The 20577-nt window shown below is 37.3% G+C and overlaps 1 protein-coding gene across 1 annotated transcript; it reads right to left on the bottom strand.

Annotated features, from left to right (window-relative positions):
- Window positions 1–3131: 3131 nt before the first annotated feature.
- Window positions 3132–19768, bottom strand: LOC117337647. Its single transcript, XM_033898735.1, has 2 exons — window positions 19515–19768; window positions 3132–7872 (listed from the first exon to the last, which is right to left on the bottom strand). Exon 2 carries the CDS (start codon window positions 7851–7853, stop codon window positions 6630–6632), a length of 1224 nt encoding a protein of 407 aa, XP_033754626.1. The 5' UTR covers window positions 7854–7872; window positions 19515–19768; the 3' UTR covers window positions 3132–6629.
- Window positions 19769–20577: the final 809 nt, after the last annotated feature.

A 20577-nucleotide genomic window follows, 5' to 3' on the forward strand; every position in this document is an offset into this window, starting at 1 on the left:
TTCATTCAAGGGGTCAAATGATAAGAACAAAAATAGTGATAATAGAAAATATCAAAACTCCTTCATATCGCGTTATCTGGGTCACATTTTCAAGAACATGTTCTTATGAAGGTTTCATTTCAACAAGAGGCCCAGAGGGCCTGTATCGCTCACCTGGTTTCATGAGATATGAAACAAGAATGATGCTTAAGTATATTTGTCGCTGGTATTGCTATGTCAACATATATCATAAGCATTTTATATGGGTACGTGACTACATGTACATTGGTTTTATTTTAATACTAAAAATGCCAAAAAGTGCATTAATCCATGAAATGAAATTGACTTTTGGCGCGACCCCATAGGGATGCTACCACACAAATGTGAGTGATATCCATGCTTAGTTTCAGAGAAGAACTTGTTTAGACCAATTGACCCCTTTTGACCCTGCCCTCTGCCCCCTGGGGGGTCAGCTCCTTCCTTTATGCAATTTTGAATCCCTACCCCAATAGGATGCTACTATTCAAACCATTGCTAAGTTTCAGAGAATAAGTTGTTTAAATCAATTTAGCCAAATTGACCCCTTTTGGGCCCCACCCCTCAGCCCCCTGGCGGCCCGGGTCAACCCCAACATTTTTACAATTTTGAATCCCCACCCCATAACCATGCTACCATACAAATGTGAGTAATATCCATTGCTTAGTTTCAGAGAAGAAGTTGTTTAAACAAATTGACTAAATTTGGCCCCGCCCCTCAGGCCCCCAGGGGTCAGCCCCACCATTTGTACAATTTTGAATCCCCAGCCCATAGGGATGCTACCAGGCAAATATGAGCGATATCCATTGCTTAGTGTCAGAGCAGAAGTCGTTTATATCAATTCTGCAAAACTGACCCCTTCTGGCCCCGCCCCTCAGCCCCCAGGGGGGTGGGCCCCGTCATTTGTACAATTTCAAATTCCTACCCCAAGGTGATGCTACCAGTAAAATATGAGAGATATCCATTGCTTGGTTCCAGAGAAGAAGTCGTTTATACCAATATAGCCGGATTGACCACATTCGCCCCGCCCCTCAGGCCCCTGGGGGGTCAGCCCCATCATTTGTACAATTTTGAATCCCCACCACATAGTGATGCTACCAGGCAAATATGAGCGATAGCAATTGTTTGGTTTCAGAGAAGAAGTCGTTTATATCAATAGTGCCAAATTGACCCCTTTTTGCCCCGCCCCAGAGGCCGCCAGGGGGTCAGCCCCATCATTTGTACAGTTTTGAGTCCCCTACCCATAGGGATGCTTCTGACCAAATTTGTGCAAATTCCGATCAGCAGTTATGAAGAAGAAGTCAAATAAGTCAATTGTTGACGGACGGACGGCCGGACGGAGGACGGACGACGGAGGACGGACGCCACGGTATGGCATAAGCTCACCATGGTCCTTCGGACCAGGTGAGCTAACAATGTTAGACGATAACACGACGAGAAACATTATGGCGGGCGCCGTGTGACTTCTAAATTCCCAAGGCGGATTTACACTGCTCAGACTGTCAAATTTTTCAAAGTCAGGATTTTGATTAAATTAAACAGCTAAATTACTTTTAAATGTTTAACAGTTTGTATGTTATTACATCTTTCTCTTTGTCACGAATCCGTGATTAAACCCACATTAAATATTTCAGAGAGTCCAGAATGAGACTTTATATGGCAGAGAGGTCTTTTTCAGCAAGGAATGTCCGCTATGGCGTTCCGTGAGCGATACCGTCCTGCCTATTGCATGTTATATTTTAATAAGTGACTGCATATTTCTTACTTAGCACTGAGAGTAGTTAAAATATAGCAAGCTGTAGGAAGGGCGCGCTTTCGCTTATGGAATTCCATAGACCGTGATATCATCTTTTGGCCCCGGATATGACGCGACAGGTGGCGCTACTGGTCAAGATGAAGTATGTGATTGGTCAATGTAGCGGTAAATGCAAAATGCAGATATGCAGATATGCAGTTAAAAACGAAACAAAGTTAAGATTGAATTCAAGCTGAATAAGTGGATGTATCTTTTCAAATGACAAACTAATGAAATTATATTCCTGATTCAAATGCAGTCGTAGTATTACCAAAATGATTCAAACTGATATAATTTTGTTATCCGCGCTGAAACGCAATAGTTTGTTAATTTATTTCACCAGCAGTTTTACATTATAACCACCAGCATTAAAACTATGCCGTTAATTCTCGTATTTTTTCCCCCGTTTTTTTTTTACCATCTTCTCGTTACAAGTGAACTCGTGCAGCTATCAGGTCAGTTTAAGATCACATGGATGCAGGCTTAGTTTCATACCACTATTTGTCGTACTGACAATAACTGCCTACCGATATTTAACAAACGAAATTCCTTGTGTTTTTTCGCGTAATGTCCGAGGTAAAATTAAGTTTCACGGGTTTTATATTACACAGGGTAGAGTAAAATCTATATCTTAAAGATTTATCTTAAATCTTGTGCGTTTTTATACATGTATATCATAAGATGGTTATCTGGCATTCCATATCTATCTATTCAGTACATTAAAGCCCCTCACTCCAACAGAAATACATACTCAAGTATAAGCGTTTACATTTTGACCTCTTTACAGATTTCACACTGAATATATATCTAACAAATGATCGTGAATAAAAAAATGGAGGAAAATGTGTATTTATGAAAGTATACGGAAAATTCCCCATAATAATTACTGGGTCCGACGGACCCGACGGACAGATTTGTAATATTTCTGGTTTAAACATTATCTTGATCATGGATTGGGCTTAAACCTCATTTTAGGATACTGTTCGTCTACAAAATCAACTGACTGGATCACAGGCGCTTACAAGCATAGAAAATGTGATTTATATATATATAAATATCATCACGGCAGTGATATGTGTACCTGTACTTTCCACAGGTACACATACCACTGCCATATATATAAATATATATATATTAAAATTCACATTTTCCATGCCAAGCGCCTGTGGACTGGAAGATTCCAGTGTTTACTGAAATTCAGTCACCCATACGGAGGTATTTGACGTGTCTTCGATGGACGGACGGACGGGCGGACAGTATAGATAGATCTAATATCGGGTCAACAAAAACCGGACGTAAACAAATAATGACAACATAAATATACAAATTAAGGAAATATTTATTTTTTCTCTCTTAATTTCAATAAATAAACTGACAAAATCCTGTTTCTCACGTTTGAACAGTAAAAATGACAAGACAAGCATGGAATATATTGATATCTAACCGTGTCTTCAGCAATACCAAATATATTTTACGAGTTGGGCTAATATTTATATATTTCATCAAAATATTAGCCACACGAGAGTAATACATTTTGTATTACTGAAGACACTGTTGGATATTCTGTTTTTTATTACATTTTATAGAAAAATCTAATGTGACAGCTCTAAAGGTCTCACAATGTCATTTGTAAGCAGTGCTTTGATTGGTCAAATCAGAAAAAGGGATATTTTTCATTAGTGAATTATAAAATTAATTTTCAATAGTGAAAAAAAAATATATATATAAAAAGGATATGTTTTTTCACAAGTGAAAAATGTTCCTTTTGTAGAATGAATAATTTTCGAGATTTCACTGGTAAAAATGTAATGAGTCACCATTCCTTAGCTCAATGCCGACAATGGCACACACGAATTCCTCTCATCATATACAACGTTATGTATATTGAAAATAAAAAATAAACCAGAATCTTTTTGTGATCAATAAGATGTTTAAATATGTCTATATTATCTTCAAAATGCAATAAAAAATGATAATAAAAATAAAATGGAAAAAAGCCCGCACGATTAATTATACATCTTTATATTGCGTTCGCAGACAAAACTGATGTAATACTACACACATAATACTAGTATGTTTTGATTTAGTCATATGACAACAACATAATAACTATATATAAAACAAATGACTAGCTTGACCTTGAACAAAACTTGCATTACACTTTATCATAAAATATAAATGAGGCCGCTTCGGTAAAAATATGCTTGTTTTCTTTCTTCTTTTAAAATTATATAGATGGAAATGGTTTATAATCATTAATTTCAAAAGTAATTTGAGAATCACCGTGACAAACAGTATGTGTAAAATAAATGCTTTACACATAAGTCATGTACACGTTTTTTCTGCTATAAGACTATTAGTTCAAAGGGACATAACTCGTTAAAATGACAAATTGTAACATGCTATAACAAACTCATATACCGAATTAAAAAAATTGTCAACATATACTAATACTTGAGTCGAATATATCATAGCTAGCGTGATCAAAAATTAAAATTTCAAATAGTTTTCAGATTGTAAACACACTTATAACACACAAGCCCAACCAACCACCCTCCCTCACACACAAACTGCATTTCCATAATATCCTAAATCATTCATTACAAAAATAATCATTTTGTGAACAGCTGGACAAAATAACCGCCGGGCAAAGACATTAGCCACTTTTAAAATCAATTTTCACGAGGAAACTCAGAGAATGATATTACAAGATATATAAACCTTTTCAACATTCGTACAATTTTATATCAATCACATTTTCATTAAAAAAAAGTCTTTTAAAAGATAATGTTTCATTAAATTAAATAAGATAATAATGGTCCTTATTTATTCTCGCAGAGTTGTCACCACATTAGACTCAATCGGAACTCCTCGACTGTGCATCACACTATAGACTGGATTACCTGCCTTAGGACCATTTCTCTCCGCTAGACTGTATTTTCGAAGCGAAGCCTAGCGGGGAGTAGAAAAACTACGGCAGGTAATCCAGTCTATGCATAACACATGCTATTGCAATCGGAACACCTTGCCTCCGTCTGCGAACGTAGGAGAAAATGACGAGGTGTTCCGATTGATGCTATTGCGGAGTTACATTCGAGGAGTTCCGAGTGATATTACACTGCTTCTTTCCCTTAGTTCTCTTCTCTCCGCCAGGGCTGCGCTGCACTCCTAAAGCGTACGCAAGGGAGCTAACTGAGGAGGGTCTTAACTTGGTAGTGAATTATTCCCCCTGTACATGGATAGTTAAGGTCCAATCGCAGCATTTCGGGGCAATTTCCGACAATCCTCGTCAATCAACTTTTGATTTCCGAGATGTTACGGTTGAGATTAGTTCGTACACTATCTCATAGAATGTATAGTATGGAACCTGCATGAGATTGAAGACCATGAACTAGAGGGAACGACAACTCTTGATATTTATAATGTGTGGTCTATCAACATTACATAAACCGAAATGCATTCTGGGTAAAAATGTCAACATTTGGTGCTTGCTTTGAGGCATATAACATAATGCTCAACATCATTTTTCAAAAAGAGAAATGTACACAATTACACCAAAGTCTCAGTCGCCTTTAATGCCATGATGTCAGAGATTTTAAAAATAACGAAATTACCCTGAAGTTCTCAACTGTCCCACATAAAAAATAACAACATTAAAAAAAAAAAAAAAAACATGATAAATTCCTACATTAGCACATTTTTTGAACATGAGATAACTAATCCGGATAGCGATTTTGAGACAGTAATTCTCATCCGGCTTTTGATACTAGAATAATACTTCTAGGTAAATCAGGATTGTCATATTTTCAAGATATGAAACATTATAAAAATATTTAAATATATTTATAAACAAAGATTTATAATACAAACAAAAGGAATACAACAAAGTATAGATACGGAATTCCCGTGCAATACCCAATAGAATGAATATGACGTCATGACGCAATTTCAGTATGTAAGTTACATGTATGATTCAGGATTCAGAAACTGAAATTGTTTATATTATATATATATCGCAAATTAATAAATGCCCTCTAACCTAAAAGGCCTAATAGTCCTGTCTCAACTTAAGAGAGGATAGAAACTCATATAGAGAATATTGTGATTGTTTTCAAACCAAAGGGTTAAAAAAAATCCCAATAGAGGATGAAGGCCAACATTTTAAATTGACGTCACTATACCACTAAAACTGCATGTTTATTTTCTGTTCGATATGCAAATAACCATTTTTATACCATTGAGATATCCAACATATATATGCGAAGTAGTTCCTGGGCAATCAATAGGATTACGTCTTGAATTAATGATATTTTATCAGGTTAATAAAATCTAACTTGAAACACAGGGACTTTACACACACTCCTAACCCACGGTTTTAATAATATATATATGTATATATGTACAGCCAGTAAATTGGGATTCGTGCCTAGTCCCTGTGCATTGTTCGATTAATCAAGGGCACTTCCGATCTTTGCTAAATTATTGATGGGACTCAGCGGAAACATGTCTTCAAAAGCGTCCGACCAATGCCTATGGGAAGAGTAGAGGCACATATAATCAAAGAGACACCACAATGAGAAATGAATTTACCCATTAAGATTGATTATCTGGTCGAATAGACTGGATTATCTATCGCTATACCCTCCGCCATGTTTCCCTTCGAAAATACAACTCACGCTACCTAGCGGAGAGAAATGGAACCAAGACAGGTAATCCAGTTTCACTGACGACGGATAGCAGAGAATATCTCCTTGTTTTAATAACGTCCAGAGAAAAGTCAGACGAATTTGATTCCTTCAAATGAACTATATAAACAGTGTTATACCGGGAAACATGACTTCGGGACTGTCCGTTTTACAATTTGGATCCGTCCATTAGAATGGTATTTTGTGTAATAATCTGCGCATGATGTTAGACCTGCGCCGTAATGTAATTGGTGATACATGCGCCTAAGGAGATTATGATTGTATTCGGGGTTGTCGGCCTTGAATCCCTCTTGATTACCCGCCTTTGTCGTTTGGTGGAGGGCCACAAGTGTGTTTGTGGCATCCACGGTAACGTGTTTTTGTTTCCGCGCGTTCGATACCAGCCAGTTATCATACGCTCTACGGCCAATAACAACTTCCGGTATATCCTTCCAGGGATAATTAGCCGACGTTATGAAATAATCTTCAGCCCAAACAGTAAATACTTTCCCTCGTTTATTCGCCGTCTTGTAAACGCTTTTTCCGGAAACTGCTTCCGCTGACGTCACATCCTGTACATTTGTTCTTCTACCAACGACCATGATTGGTTTGTCTCTGGGTATCTGAGAAGAATTTAGCAAGGCTTTTAATGTATCTATAAGGGAATGACTGTACAGTATATCCCCGTTAGAAAACGCATAGAAAGTAGAATTATATCGTTCCATGGCATCTTTATACATATACTTAAGAATTGGTACCCCTCTTCCGGCTTTTCGAACCGGAAGTACAGTCCATCCTTTCTCATTTGCTTCCTCTGTCAGTAAGGCTTCGTTAGTAAACAAAATCGGTTGGATTAAAGGTTTAAGCTGTTGCCAGTTTCGTATAGTGTTGTTGTGACACATGTACTTTTCTGCTTTTGTCGGCCAGGAAGTGAATAATGTCAGAAGTACTTCCGGTTTATCACTAATAGAATTCCGGATATTCTTTTGCGGCAAAAATATTAACCGTGACTTATTTGTCACTCCTAATGCACTGTCATTATTCTGTCCTGTTATCCGAACTTCCGCTTCCGGTTTTCTGACATTATGCCTGGTGTCCGGAAATGACGTGTTTTTGACCGACTTGGCATCATATTTATAACCGTTACCTCCAATCATCTGCACCCAGCCCTCCATTTTATCTCGCCATCTCTGTATGTCACTGATGGTTCCCTTCATCACCTCGCCAATAGCGAACGTCTGGATGGTGATGCTGGAGTATAGGTAAACGTATATAGTAGTACTGAGTAAAAATAGAACGGTCAACTTGAGGTATACCCCTTTATTGGAACACACCCCTCCATTGTTTGACCCGGTCATATCGTGTCCTGGTAACGTCCTACAACAAAAAACAAAAACAAAAACTTTAAAACATACATACAGGCACAGGTGTTTGCATCTGGCTAGTATTTATAGAAAAAAAAATCCCTACTCTTCTCAGAGACCTATATTAATTTAGTATATAGGTCTCTGCTCTTCTATATCGAATCAGAGTTTTTGTTTTGTGTGTGTTTTTTTTTTTTTTTTTTTTTTTAATTTTTATGGAATTTTGTAATCGAAAATTGAATTGTCACGCAATAGTGCAGTGATTACGACAAAACATTATATTTCTACAGAGGAAAAATGATTTCAAATAGTTTGCTATATTTCCCCTATTGGGACCCCGTTCCCCAGGTCCGTCGGGGCCAGACCGATCTTTCATACAAAATCAGTTTCCCTATATTATAGGATGCTGTCCATTATGACAACTAGTGATTTAAAAAAATACTTTCTCCTATTTCCGATATTGGGCCTCGTCCCTCGTGACCAGACCAGAGAAATACTAGGATACAATTCTTCAGCCCTAAAAGTACATTCAAAACACGACATGATATTAGCATGAATTAAAATCTTAAAAAAAAAAAAAAAAAAAAACCCACCTTCATGCTACATTAATCTTACATTCTGGACACATCAAATGCAATTAAGAATCCATAGTTTGCTTTTAATTTCATAACATATTTTTATAAATACACATTTTAAGCAAAGTGACACACAACTCCTGTCACAAGTGAAGTGCATGCATTTATGTGGTTCATGTTGTTACTAGCCTTAGGCAATCACTTCAGTTTATTTTAGACATTGTACATATTAGAGGGGCAATCGCAACATCTCGGGGAAATTTCCGGCAACACTCGGAAATCTTCCCGAGTGTTGCCGGAAATTTCCCCGAGATGTTGCGATTGATTAGAGGGGTTGTCATATTTAAAAACTACATAGTTTCAAGAGAGGATGTTCTAAAATTGACTCCTCAGCATTGGAGAATTGGAGGTGATTGGTCTATAATTACTTTACTTTGTACATACAATATTACTTCTAAATTATTTTGTACGTAAAAGATATAGAGGATATCTAACAGTGTCTTCAGTAACACCAAATATATTTCACAAGTGTGGAAAAATATACCGAGGCAGCTCAACGGCTCACAAATGTACGCCAAATCGTGACGTTATGTATTCTGTCTTGCATTATGACGTCATATATGACGGAGAGTAATGTGCAAATCTTAATTTTCCCTTTGTCGTTTGGAGCAGTGTTCTAATTGGTCATCTCAGAAAAAGTGATATTTTTCACTGGTAAAAAAACCGCTTTTATAGAATGTAAGTTGTACATACAATATACTAAGTTGTACATACAAGATACTAAGTTGTACGTACAATATACTAAGTTGTACATACAAGATACTAAGTTGTACGTACAATATACTAAGTTGTACGTACAAGATACTAAGTTGTACATACAAGATACTAAGTTGTACGTACAATATACTAAGTTGTACATACAAGATACTAAGTTGTACGTACAATATACTAAGTTGTACATACAAGATACTAAGTTGTACATACAAGATACTAAGTTATATAGTAGCCTGCGCCGCAGGTGACGAACTTGATCCATTCTATACTGAAGTACACTGTTACATGTAACTTGAACACCAGCAGATTATAAATAATTACAGGAATTATTTGCGATCGCGTGAGATACATGTTCACACCTTGCAAGGTCATTGCAGATAAGGTTACGTAAATTACTGTGGGAAGCAGATTGCACAATGTTCGGGCGTTTATCGTGTTACTTGGGTGACAGACGGGTTGTCTATTTTGCGGTTTTATCGATAACAGGAAGATGAATTTGGAGTGTTACGAGAAAGTGTCAGAAAAAAAGTTGCTTGTGGGAGAAATGGTCCATAGCAATCGGTTAGTAATCTGTCTGTTGCACGTCTGTCATCCGTCCGTTTGTCTGTCGATCTTGTTTTAGCTCATCTTGTCCGAAGGAACGGTGAGCTTATCCCATGGCGTGGCGTCCAGCGTCCGTCCGTCCGTCCGTCCGTACTCACTCAGATATACTTGTGGGGAATGAATTAAAGATTCATTCCGTGCAAATAGCTTCGTCGCCTATAGATCATCATTAAACCTCACTGCGCATGTGCTTTTTAACGGCGGAATGAACAGAAATCAAATGTGATGTCCTTAGCTCATTAAAACTTGTGCGTTGCACCCCACAAGTTCACAGACAAAAGACTGCACCCCATAACTCAATCTTGTCTGTATGTCCGTAATATGTAAGTCTTGATTTCGATTTCACAAGTACAGTGTACACAGTGTAGATTCAATTTTGGTACCTTTTTGTGCATGAATAAAATGACCGTAAAGTGTGGTAATTTTAAATTTCATATCAGTATAAATACTGAATCAATCATTCTCAAATTTCAGATGGATGTCTAACCTGAACCATAGTTGAGCACAGAAGGACCTGAGAATTTGTGTATTTGGGCCTTCTCTAGTGTATATGACACATTTTCAGACGTTTTCAGGGGCTAGATTAAAATTTGGTAAAAATGACATCCCGGTGTTAATTAATTTCTGGGGGTGTCATTTTTCCGAATTTTAACCTAGCCCCACATAACATATGGAAATGTGCTACACACGAGATACTAAGATGTACTTACAAGATACTAAGTTGTACTTACACGATACTAAGTTGTACTTACACGATACTAAGTTGTACATACAAGATACTAAGTTGTACATACAAGATACTAAGTTGTGCGTACAAGATACTAAGTTGTACGTACAAGATACTAAGTTGTACATACAAGATACCAAGATGTACGTACAATATTCTAAAATGTACTTCCAAGATACTTAGTTATACGTACAATATACTAAGTTGTACTTACACGATACTAAGTTGTACGTTGCAGCCCCACTATATAACTTTACCAAGCTCACTTGGAAGTTATGAGTCCATAACTTCCAATTCTTTATTATGACGTCATTAATATAGTGACGTCATAATTGTCACGTCGGTGATAACGAAATATGGCTGTTGAAAAGGCTGTTCCGTCTTTGACGATAATAATTTGTTCATTCATCGTCGGAGCAAAATTCCTGGATACATATATATATATATATATTTAAAAATCGTTGCCAAATGTAAATATAAGCATTGAACTGCTTTTAGTTGGAAGTTATGGGCTGATGAATGCCAACTGGACAATTTGCCTTTGTCCAGTTGGCATTCATCAGCCCATAACTTCCAACTGAAAGCAGTTCAATGCTTAAATAATTACAAGATACAAAGTTGTACATACAAGATATCAAGTTGTAAGTACAAGATACTAAGTTGCACTTACAAGATATTAAGTTGTAATTACAAGATACTAAGTTGTACATACAAGATACTAAGTTGTACTTACAAGATATTAAGTTGTACATACAAGATACTAAGTTGTACATACAAGATACCAAGATGTACGTACAAGATACAAAGTTGTACATACAAGATACTAAGTTGTAATTACAAGATACAAAGTTGTACATACAAGATATTAAGTCGTACTTACAAGATACTAAGTTGTACATACAAGATACTAAGTTGTACTTACAAGATATTAAGTTGTACATACAAGATACTAAGTTGTACATACAAGATACCAAGATGTACGTACAAGATACAAAGTTGTACATACAAGATACTAAGTTGTACTAGGTTGTACAAACAAGATACTAAGTTATACATACAATATACTAAGTTGTACATACAAGATACCAAGATGTACGTACAAGATACCAGTTGTACGTACAATATTCTAAAATGTACTTCAAAGATACTTAGTCATACGTACAATATACTAAGTTGTGCGTACAATATACTAAGTTGTACGTGCAAGATACTAAGTTGTAATTACAAGATACTAAATTGTACGTACAAGATACTAAGTTGTACATACAAGATACTAAGTTGTACGTACAATATACTAAGTTGTAATTACATGATACTAAGTTGTACGTACAAGATACTAAGTTGTACATACAAGATACTAAGTTGTACTTACACGATAAATGTTTTTTAGTGGCCCTAATAGGCCACCGTAAAAACCTTAAAATATTGTGACTTATTTCGCAATATATGAAATATATGTAGTATATCCGATGATGAAATTTTATGCCACAGACAGACATATTTGGTAGCGCAGTCCAGATAAACGTGTACATTATACTCCAGTACAATAGAAACTCGTCTGGTCTATGCTATGAATATTTGCCCATAACATGAACTTTCCTTGTGGAAACTTCTAGCCGGTACAGATCGATAAGATTGGTATAATTAATTGACAGTGGACACCCAAACAGTAACATTTCATTAAGGACGTATCAATTTAAGAGTACAAAAGTGGATTGGATCAAGATCTGGGAATCTACAATTAGATATAACGGCGGGTCGCTATAGCAACACGCCTTTCTATTAAATTCGTTCTAAGGATGTACATGTATTGAAGACAAACAACATTTTCTTATTTATTGTGAGTTACATTTCTTAATCTTATAAGGGTTCTGTTATTAGGACAACCAAAAAAAGGTATGCGAGAATTTGACTTTTTAATAACATTGACTGATTTGCATTCCATATGACCTCTGAGGAATTACAAATCATTTTGGGTAGATATGTTTGTAATATATGGTTCACACGCTTAGGATTCTGTTAGTGTGTATACTGCGTACATGTATAAACTGTACACTTTTATGTAAAGTGTGTATGTGACATTTAGGTATTTATGGATGGATGGATGGATGTGGATTGGTGGGTGGATGAATGGATGGATGGACGGACGGACGGACGGACGGACGGATGGATGGATGGATGGATGTGGATTGGTGGATGGATGGATGGATGGATGGATGTGGATTGGTGGATGGATGGATGGATGGATGGATGGATGGACGTGTGGATTGATGGATGGACGGATGGATGTGTGGATGGATGGATGAATGAATGAACGTGTGGATGGATGGATGGATGGATTGATGGATAGATGGATTGAGTGTGCGTGTATCAAAAAATCAGTAAATACATTCAGTTAAACAGTACATATATTTATTCCAAAAAAATGCCCACACTATAATCCACAATAGCAATTACCAAACACATATATAAAACAAAATTATTTTTGTCCATAATAACAGATGCGATTGTATCTGACAATTACTGCCATAGATCATAGGTCTCCCAGTGCAGATAAAAACGCACAACGAAAGTGTAAAATTAAATCAATGCAATTGTATATAAAGATCGACTATCCTAAAAAAAGGATCTTTAATACCCAGTCACGCAATTAACCCGGTGACAGTCGGTGTGGGCTTATCAAATTTCTTCTGATATAAAACACGCATTAAAATCCATGATTCAAGCCGATATTATTGTGGTAGAAATAGTACACACGACTCGTAATTGTTGGATATGGAATTTCTTTCACACGAGTAAGTTATTTTTGAAAAGTTACAAAAGACACGAGCTTTAGCGAGTGTCTTTTGCAACTTTTAACTCCTTGTGTAACCTCTATTTACATAATACTTCATTTACCTGGATATCAACTTTTTTTTGCTTGATGTTTCTTGAACCACAGATAATTCTCACACGGGCATAACAGTTGGGTTGGAAAATTACGCTACCCAGAAAGACCTACAGATGCGAAAAGAAACTTCGTTGGTGTAGTTTAACCCAGACAAGTTTGAGGTAACACAGTACCACGTGCCACTACCAAGAAGAATCTAGTCACGCAAAACTTTACCATCCATGGAACCGTACTCAGATCAGTAAAGAATGCCTAGGACTCACCATCAGTCACAACTTATCCCTGAATATCCAGATTGACATTACAGTAAAAAAAGTCAAGCACCTTAATCCTTTTGAGGAGAAACATCAGCTCGTGCCCACGTGCAATACACAATTTGTAAGACCTATAATGAAGTATGCACGTGCAGTATGAGACCCAGTTGCGCAAAGAAACATGAATGCACCGGAAGTAGGTCAAAGAAGAGCAGCAAGGTTTGCCTCGGATGACAACAAGATCACCAACAAAATGGATGCAGCAACTGCAACACTGTGCCACTCTGGGAGAGAGGAGGAAGAGGACAAAGGTCATCATTCTCTGTAGAACAGTCCATCATTCTGTAACCATTCCGTCTCAGCCACATGTCTTCCCCAACGACCAGGTGTTTCAAGTACCATACTAGTATTCTAGACTGCAATCAGACTCTGGAACAACAACAGCTATGGAGACATTGGCAATAGATGTCTTTGAAGACAGCCATCTGCAGCTGTCCGAGTAAAAATACATGTATTGCCATATTAAGCATGTATCAAAACTACGATTTTTGAGACAATTTGCCCCTTCATCAAAACACAGGTAACTTACACAAGTCTAGTAGCTAACCAACGAACAATATCGTTATGTTTGTGTTTACGATCCCTGTGGTCGATAATTAATTTTCCGAAGGCCTATTGTAATTAATTAGAAAAAAAAATCTTAGGCGGTGTACAGATGGTATAAAAACGTAACAGTGCAAGTTGAAGCGATGTGATGACAACGCGTGCTATGTAGAAAATGAGACTTTTGATAACGATTAACGTTTGAACTTGCTCAAGGGATCATTGCCGCTATCAGCAAGGTACACCATCAAGGAGATATTGACCAGGATACAACTGATTTTTTTTTTGCGCTGCGATTCCCCACGAGCAGGGAGTTTCTATGTCCTTCCTACAATCCCTAATGCTGGTAATCCCGGCCGACCTTTCATCAATTCGATTTGCCACCCTACTTAAACAATATTGAAGTTCATCAACATTAACTTGACACCTCATGTTGATAGCTTACAGCCTTACTTGACAGACATCATGTAGTCATCTACCTGAAAATACACTCCTGGTCACCATGACCTCTACATCAACATTCCACACAGGACGGCATCATAGCTTACCGTACAGTGTGGGATAATATCGAGCGAATAAACATCCTTCAACGGATAGCTTGGTTGAACTTCGTAAGTTAGTACTCACGCTGAACAACTTCACATTCAGCGGAGAGCACTATCTTCAAGTCAGTGGTACGGCGATTACCACGACAATGGCACCATCATACGCGAACTTGTTTATGGGCCGTCTCAAAGACTACTGACAACAGTCCCATCGAAACCACCCAGCTGGCTTAGATTCATTGACGACATCGAGATAAAGTGGACATCAACCGGTAGAGAGTCCCCTGATGAATGCATTCGTTTCGCGAAGAGATCTATCGGACCATAAATTTTGCTGCCGACATATCCTACGAGAAAAACACTTTTTTGGACTCGTCAACGGAGAAATACACACGAATTTATAAAGTAAACCCACGGATACTCACCAGTACCTTCACCCGTCCAGCCTTTTATGCTCTTAAGTTTTTAACAACAAGACAAATCGTCTCCGACGACGACGATGCTGTGTGGTAACCCTTCATCCCGGCAAGCAAGCATTGTCAACAATCTTTTAGAAACACTGCAACATCCCGCTATCGTGCACTTAACTCGAGGGTATTTTCTCGGAACCACCTATACTAGCTTACCGCAGACCAAAAAAAAAATCAAAGATTTAGTAGTCAGCGGTAAGCTACCTTCGCCCTCTCATGTTACTGCAACTGGCTGTTTCAAGACATGTCACAGTAAGACATGTACACTTTATTCATACACTCACAGCACCAGTTCAACTACCGCATATACTATATTATAACCTGTGCCAAGTTTAACATTATGAATGTAGGGGAGACCAGAACACCACTTAATTTGTTGAGGATCAATAATCACCGTTGTTCCATCAAGCAGAAACGCCAGGACCCTGCCAGTAGCGAGACAGCTCAACATGCCGCGCCATACCTTGCATGACATGCAGATGGTTCCTGTTGACCACTACAGGAAAAATAATGTACGACATTATATCAACCAACATCATCCGGGTACTCACTCAGCGTGAATGAAAGATAATCCGCATGTTACGTACATTTGTAGTTGAAGGACTCGTACAACTTCATCTTACTCTACGTCATTACTAGCGGCTCAATCGCCTGTATTGTTGTGTTGGGGGTCGCTTGGCTGTGTGTACAATATAGAAAATGTCGAACACGTGCTGCCTCCAACTTATATTCCATTCTTCTCAACTAAACATAAAAACAACTTCCGGCGATGGACGGACACAAATGACGGAACAGTATATGTACTAACATAAAAAGATGGCATTGTATAATTCCGGATACACCCTTGATGGTTGATAATATTATATGTGATAAACACACATTTGTCATATATATAACACTATCGCTCATTTGCATTTCCAAAATATAGTTTAAAATTTGTGCCACCCCTTCATTGATATTTGCACAGTTTTATAGCTTTTAAGAGCACATAGGTACTCGTGGGACAATATTCCTGATACTTACAGTGAACGGGGGATTCCCACCTTGGGAATTCCCGCCTTTTTTCACATGTAGACCTACGTCATTCTATTTTTAGTAGGAGGGTATATGTTTGTTTTTCAAACCCTATTCTATATCCTTTTATATAGGGAGCACCAACTCCATATATCTATCAATCAGAACAATCATAAAAAACTCGGAAACACACTTCCTTTAGGGACTTTTTGTGAGAAACAGCAGCTGATTGGCTGAATTAGTTGTGTGAATATCTAGTCATGCGTACTAAGTCGGTACATCCCATCACAATAATAGTTGCACATTCGTTCATTCGTTCATTCGTTCATTTATTTATTTATTTATTTATTTATTTATTTATTCATTCATTATTCGTTCATTCAAATCTGCCGCCTTTTTCGTAGTTAACAACTATTGGAGGATCGGTATTGGACGAGATGTTTTGGACGAGTCGTCTAGATACCGTGATTTAGAAATAAGACTTTTCGACCACCCTTTCAATTGATCTTTGTTTAATGTTCAAATTACACTTCTCTATATCAATACCTTTGAATTACTTGGCATCGTGCATTGAAATGTACATGATACAAGTAGATCAGATTTAGTAAAATTTTCCTTCGAGTAAATAATCCGCCATAGCCGTGGGTTAGGACTGAGAATTTCGTTACGAAATTGTTTGATTGAGAGTTCGATCCCATGTCTCTACATATTTTTTTATATACATTATATATTTTTTATTTCTATTTTATTTTGTATTTTCAATGAAACTGAAAACACATTTTCCATATTATTCAAATATTACATAAAAAATACAAATGCATTCCCAGATACATGTTCATACACATGAGTTATATTTATTGGTTCAAAAAAAAAAAAAAGTTTTATTGCCATTTGAATGTCCCTGCATACTGGTTTCTGTTTTCAGTAGAAGCATTATTTTTTTTCTGGGCAAACATTAACAATGCTAAAATACAAATGTATAATTTTTTTATAATAAATCTGAAATCTTTATACTTGTACCTTAAAATCCTCCAAAAATTAAAATTCAGTGTTATTTGGGAAGGATGCTTGAACCAACGAAGGCTAGCCTATATACATTGTATTTACATGTATATGCTCAGAATAAAGGTGAAAGTTGTAATGTAACATTAATCGGAAGTCTGAACCACTGAGTGGTTGATTAATCAGCTGGACGGAACTAGGATTTTACTAAAATTAGTAACCCCTAATCTGTATAGTGTTAGTAACCAGTACATTAATCTGGAAAAAATATTTGAACCCAGTTCCTATTACATGTATACCTAACAAAAGTATATTTTCTAATCTTCATTTGGCATTATAGATACAGTAATATATTCTTAATGCCGGTTAGCTTTTAATAATAGTAATAAGTTAAAGTTTTATATATCACTATATCACAGCAACACAGCCGTCTTAAAGCGATTCACAAATGGTTATCCGTTGTTATTGGGCCTTTAGCAACCAGCCAATGACTTTATCAAACCCCTTGAGGAGCATACCGCCGGAGCTGCCATTTTGGCGCTAACAGCTTACACGCGACATATTTTTAAATGTCCTACCACGTACTCATTTTCAGCTGAGTCAACTCGAACACAATAGAGTAAAGTATCTTGTTCAAGGATGCAACACAGTGCCCGTGCCGGGACTCGAACTAGCGACCCTTCAGTCACATAGCCTTGCAGCCTACCACTAGACCACCATGCCTGTGCCGGGACTCGAACTAGCGACCATTTAGTCACATAGCCTTGCAGCCTACCACTAGACCACCATGCCTGTGCCGGGACTCGAACTAGCGACCATTTAGTCACATAGCCTTGCAGCCTACCACTATACCACCAGGCCTGTGCCGGGACTCGAACTAGCGACCATTTAGTCACATAGCCTTGCAGCCTACCACTAGACCACCATGCCTGTGCCGGGACTCGAACTAGCGACCCTTTAGTCACATAGCCTTGCAGCCTACCACTAGACCACCATGTCTGTGCCGGGACTCGAACTAGCGACCCTTTAGTCACATAGCCTTGCAGCCTACCACTAGATCACTGTGCCTCCTTCTGGTTGACATCATTATCTCTTTTCTTTGACATAGATTTGTATTGATGCATCGTCGATGAAACAGAAGTCGCTTACTTTCCCCCAACACCTGGTCTTATTCTCCTGGTACTTTTTCTATGGTTTCCCTGCAAATCTATACTTTTGTTCAAATTTTACCCTCGTTAAATCGATTTTTATTTGGAATTATATATTTACATATATGGTTTCGTTATTTTGTCGATATTCTTTGTTGTTTTGGAAAGTTTTAGCGTTGCAGTTGATTCTGAAATGCCACTGTGTGATCAGAAGTGGAAATATTGTTCAATCTGCGCGTGAGCAATAAGTGGTTATCTGGAATATGGAAATAAAAGAGAAAGTATTTGTTTCTTTCCAATAATCAAAATACAGTGAAGATCATGCACAGGGCATTGACACAAAGCCTCATATTGTGGTTCATATAGACAGGAGATTAGGAATTAGGGCCGAGTCCCTGTGCCACGAGTTTTTAAAATAAACATATATGAACGCGAGAGTTAAGTGGTCATTAAGTGGTCAAAGCTGACCACACGACGCCAGTACCAGATGTTACCATCTCTGTGGGAGAAAACCCTGAAGGGAATTGACCCCATCATAGCACAATTCACATGTGACACTTATACGTGACGTCACGGGGGTCAGGAAACATGACATACAAACTATTTGAAAGTTTTTCCGGTTACGTCATTAGAAGAAAGTAAAGTTTATTCTACAGATAAAGACAATTAATACCGTACATAATGTTTTATTTAATATCATAACGGGGGAGGAGGGTGTGTGTGTGTGTGTGTGTGTGTGTGTGTGAGTGTAGAAATGATGCACACACACCTCTATTCCACGAATTGTTATGACGAAATGGTGTTGTGTTTGAGGGTTAAGAAACAAATACATTACATAAACGACACCTAATTCATCTTCATCTATTTTAAGCACACACACACATGGCCAGTGTTTTGAAAGATTCATATTTAGGAACATATGCCAAACTACAAATAGACGTGTACAGCATCAAAAGTGTGTGTTGGGGAACCTCCATCACCTACATACAAACACATGTATACACATACACAGACGATCAACACAATAGTTCGATAAAACAATAAACTTACCAGAAAACTGTCACACTTTAAAGAATGGTCGGGGTGTCGAGGAAAACCTTCTCTGTATTCAATTTGCCCACGTAAATAAAATAAAACTGTGGGGCTAGATTAATCCTATAATATGCACGATCACATCCTGCTTGTATCCCTACGCATGTGCGCGCTGCCTGGTCGGAAACAGCCGATTAGATGTGATCAAATTTCACTATACATTAGTAACTTTATGAAAGCCCGTATAAACAAAGCCCGCAGACTCCGGGGTCCAGTCATAACACTCAGACATATCCTGAATATGACTGGATTCTCATCCGCTAATTAACAAGTCATTATCGATTAATTTTGGGCCGACACTCGCCTCTCTTCGGAAAGACGGAATAGATTCTGTTTCCATGGCAACGGATGCTGCGCTTGACAATGGCACGCTACAGCTGAAAGTGAATGGTGAGAAAAGCAAGCTGCAGACATGTTTTGATACACAGATGGTTTCATCTGTAGACCGTCAGATAAAACAAGATCTTGGCATCTTATTTTGCGATTATAATAATAGTTTTTAAAAACGTACGTATTTTTTTTTGCGTGTTTTCGTGGATATAACATTGTACGTTACCACAACAGAAATTATGACGATTTTATATCTAACTATTCAAATACATGTATATGAAATTATGCAGGTCTTACAAACTGTTAAATATACCAGGTGTTTATTACTGATGGACAGTTTGACAGTGTAGCCCGATGGGCGGGTAAATGCTCTCCGGTTTATCAACATTAGCGAAATATTTCTAGTTATTTTTGTACTATCTTTTTTTTTCAAAATATTTTATTTCACTTACAAATCATATTTATTGTACCAAACATATATATATCATCATTCTTTACGTTCCCGTTATTTAAATTCACCAATGACTTCACAAGCTTATTGTTAGATAGCAATTTGTTTATCAAAATATTAAGGAAATTTTCCATAAAAAAAACTCCAGGATCCAATCGTGGTATGCGTTTGTAAAAACCGTAGAGAGGTAATACTTAAAAGTATGTTTTAATATATTGGAATTCAAGATAAATCTCTTTT

This window comes from Pecten maximus, chromosome 11, assembly GCF_902652985.1.
Source record: "Pecten maximus chromosome 11, xPecMax1.1, whole genome shotgun sequence".
Classification (NCBI taxonomy): Eukaryota; Metazoa; Mollusca; class Bivalvia; order Pectinida; family Pectinidae; genus Pecten; species Pecten maximus.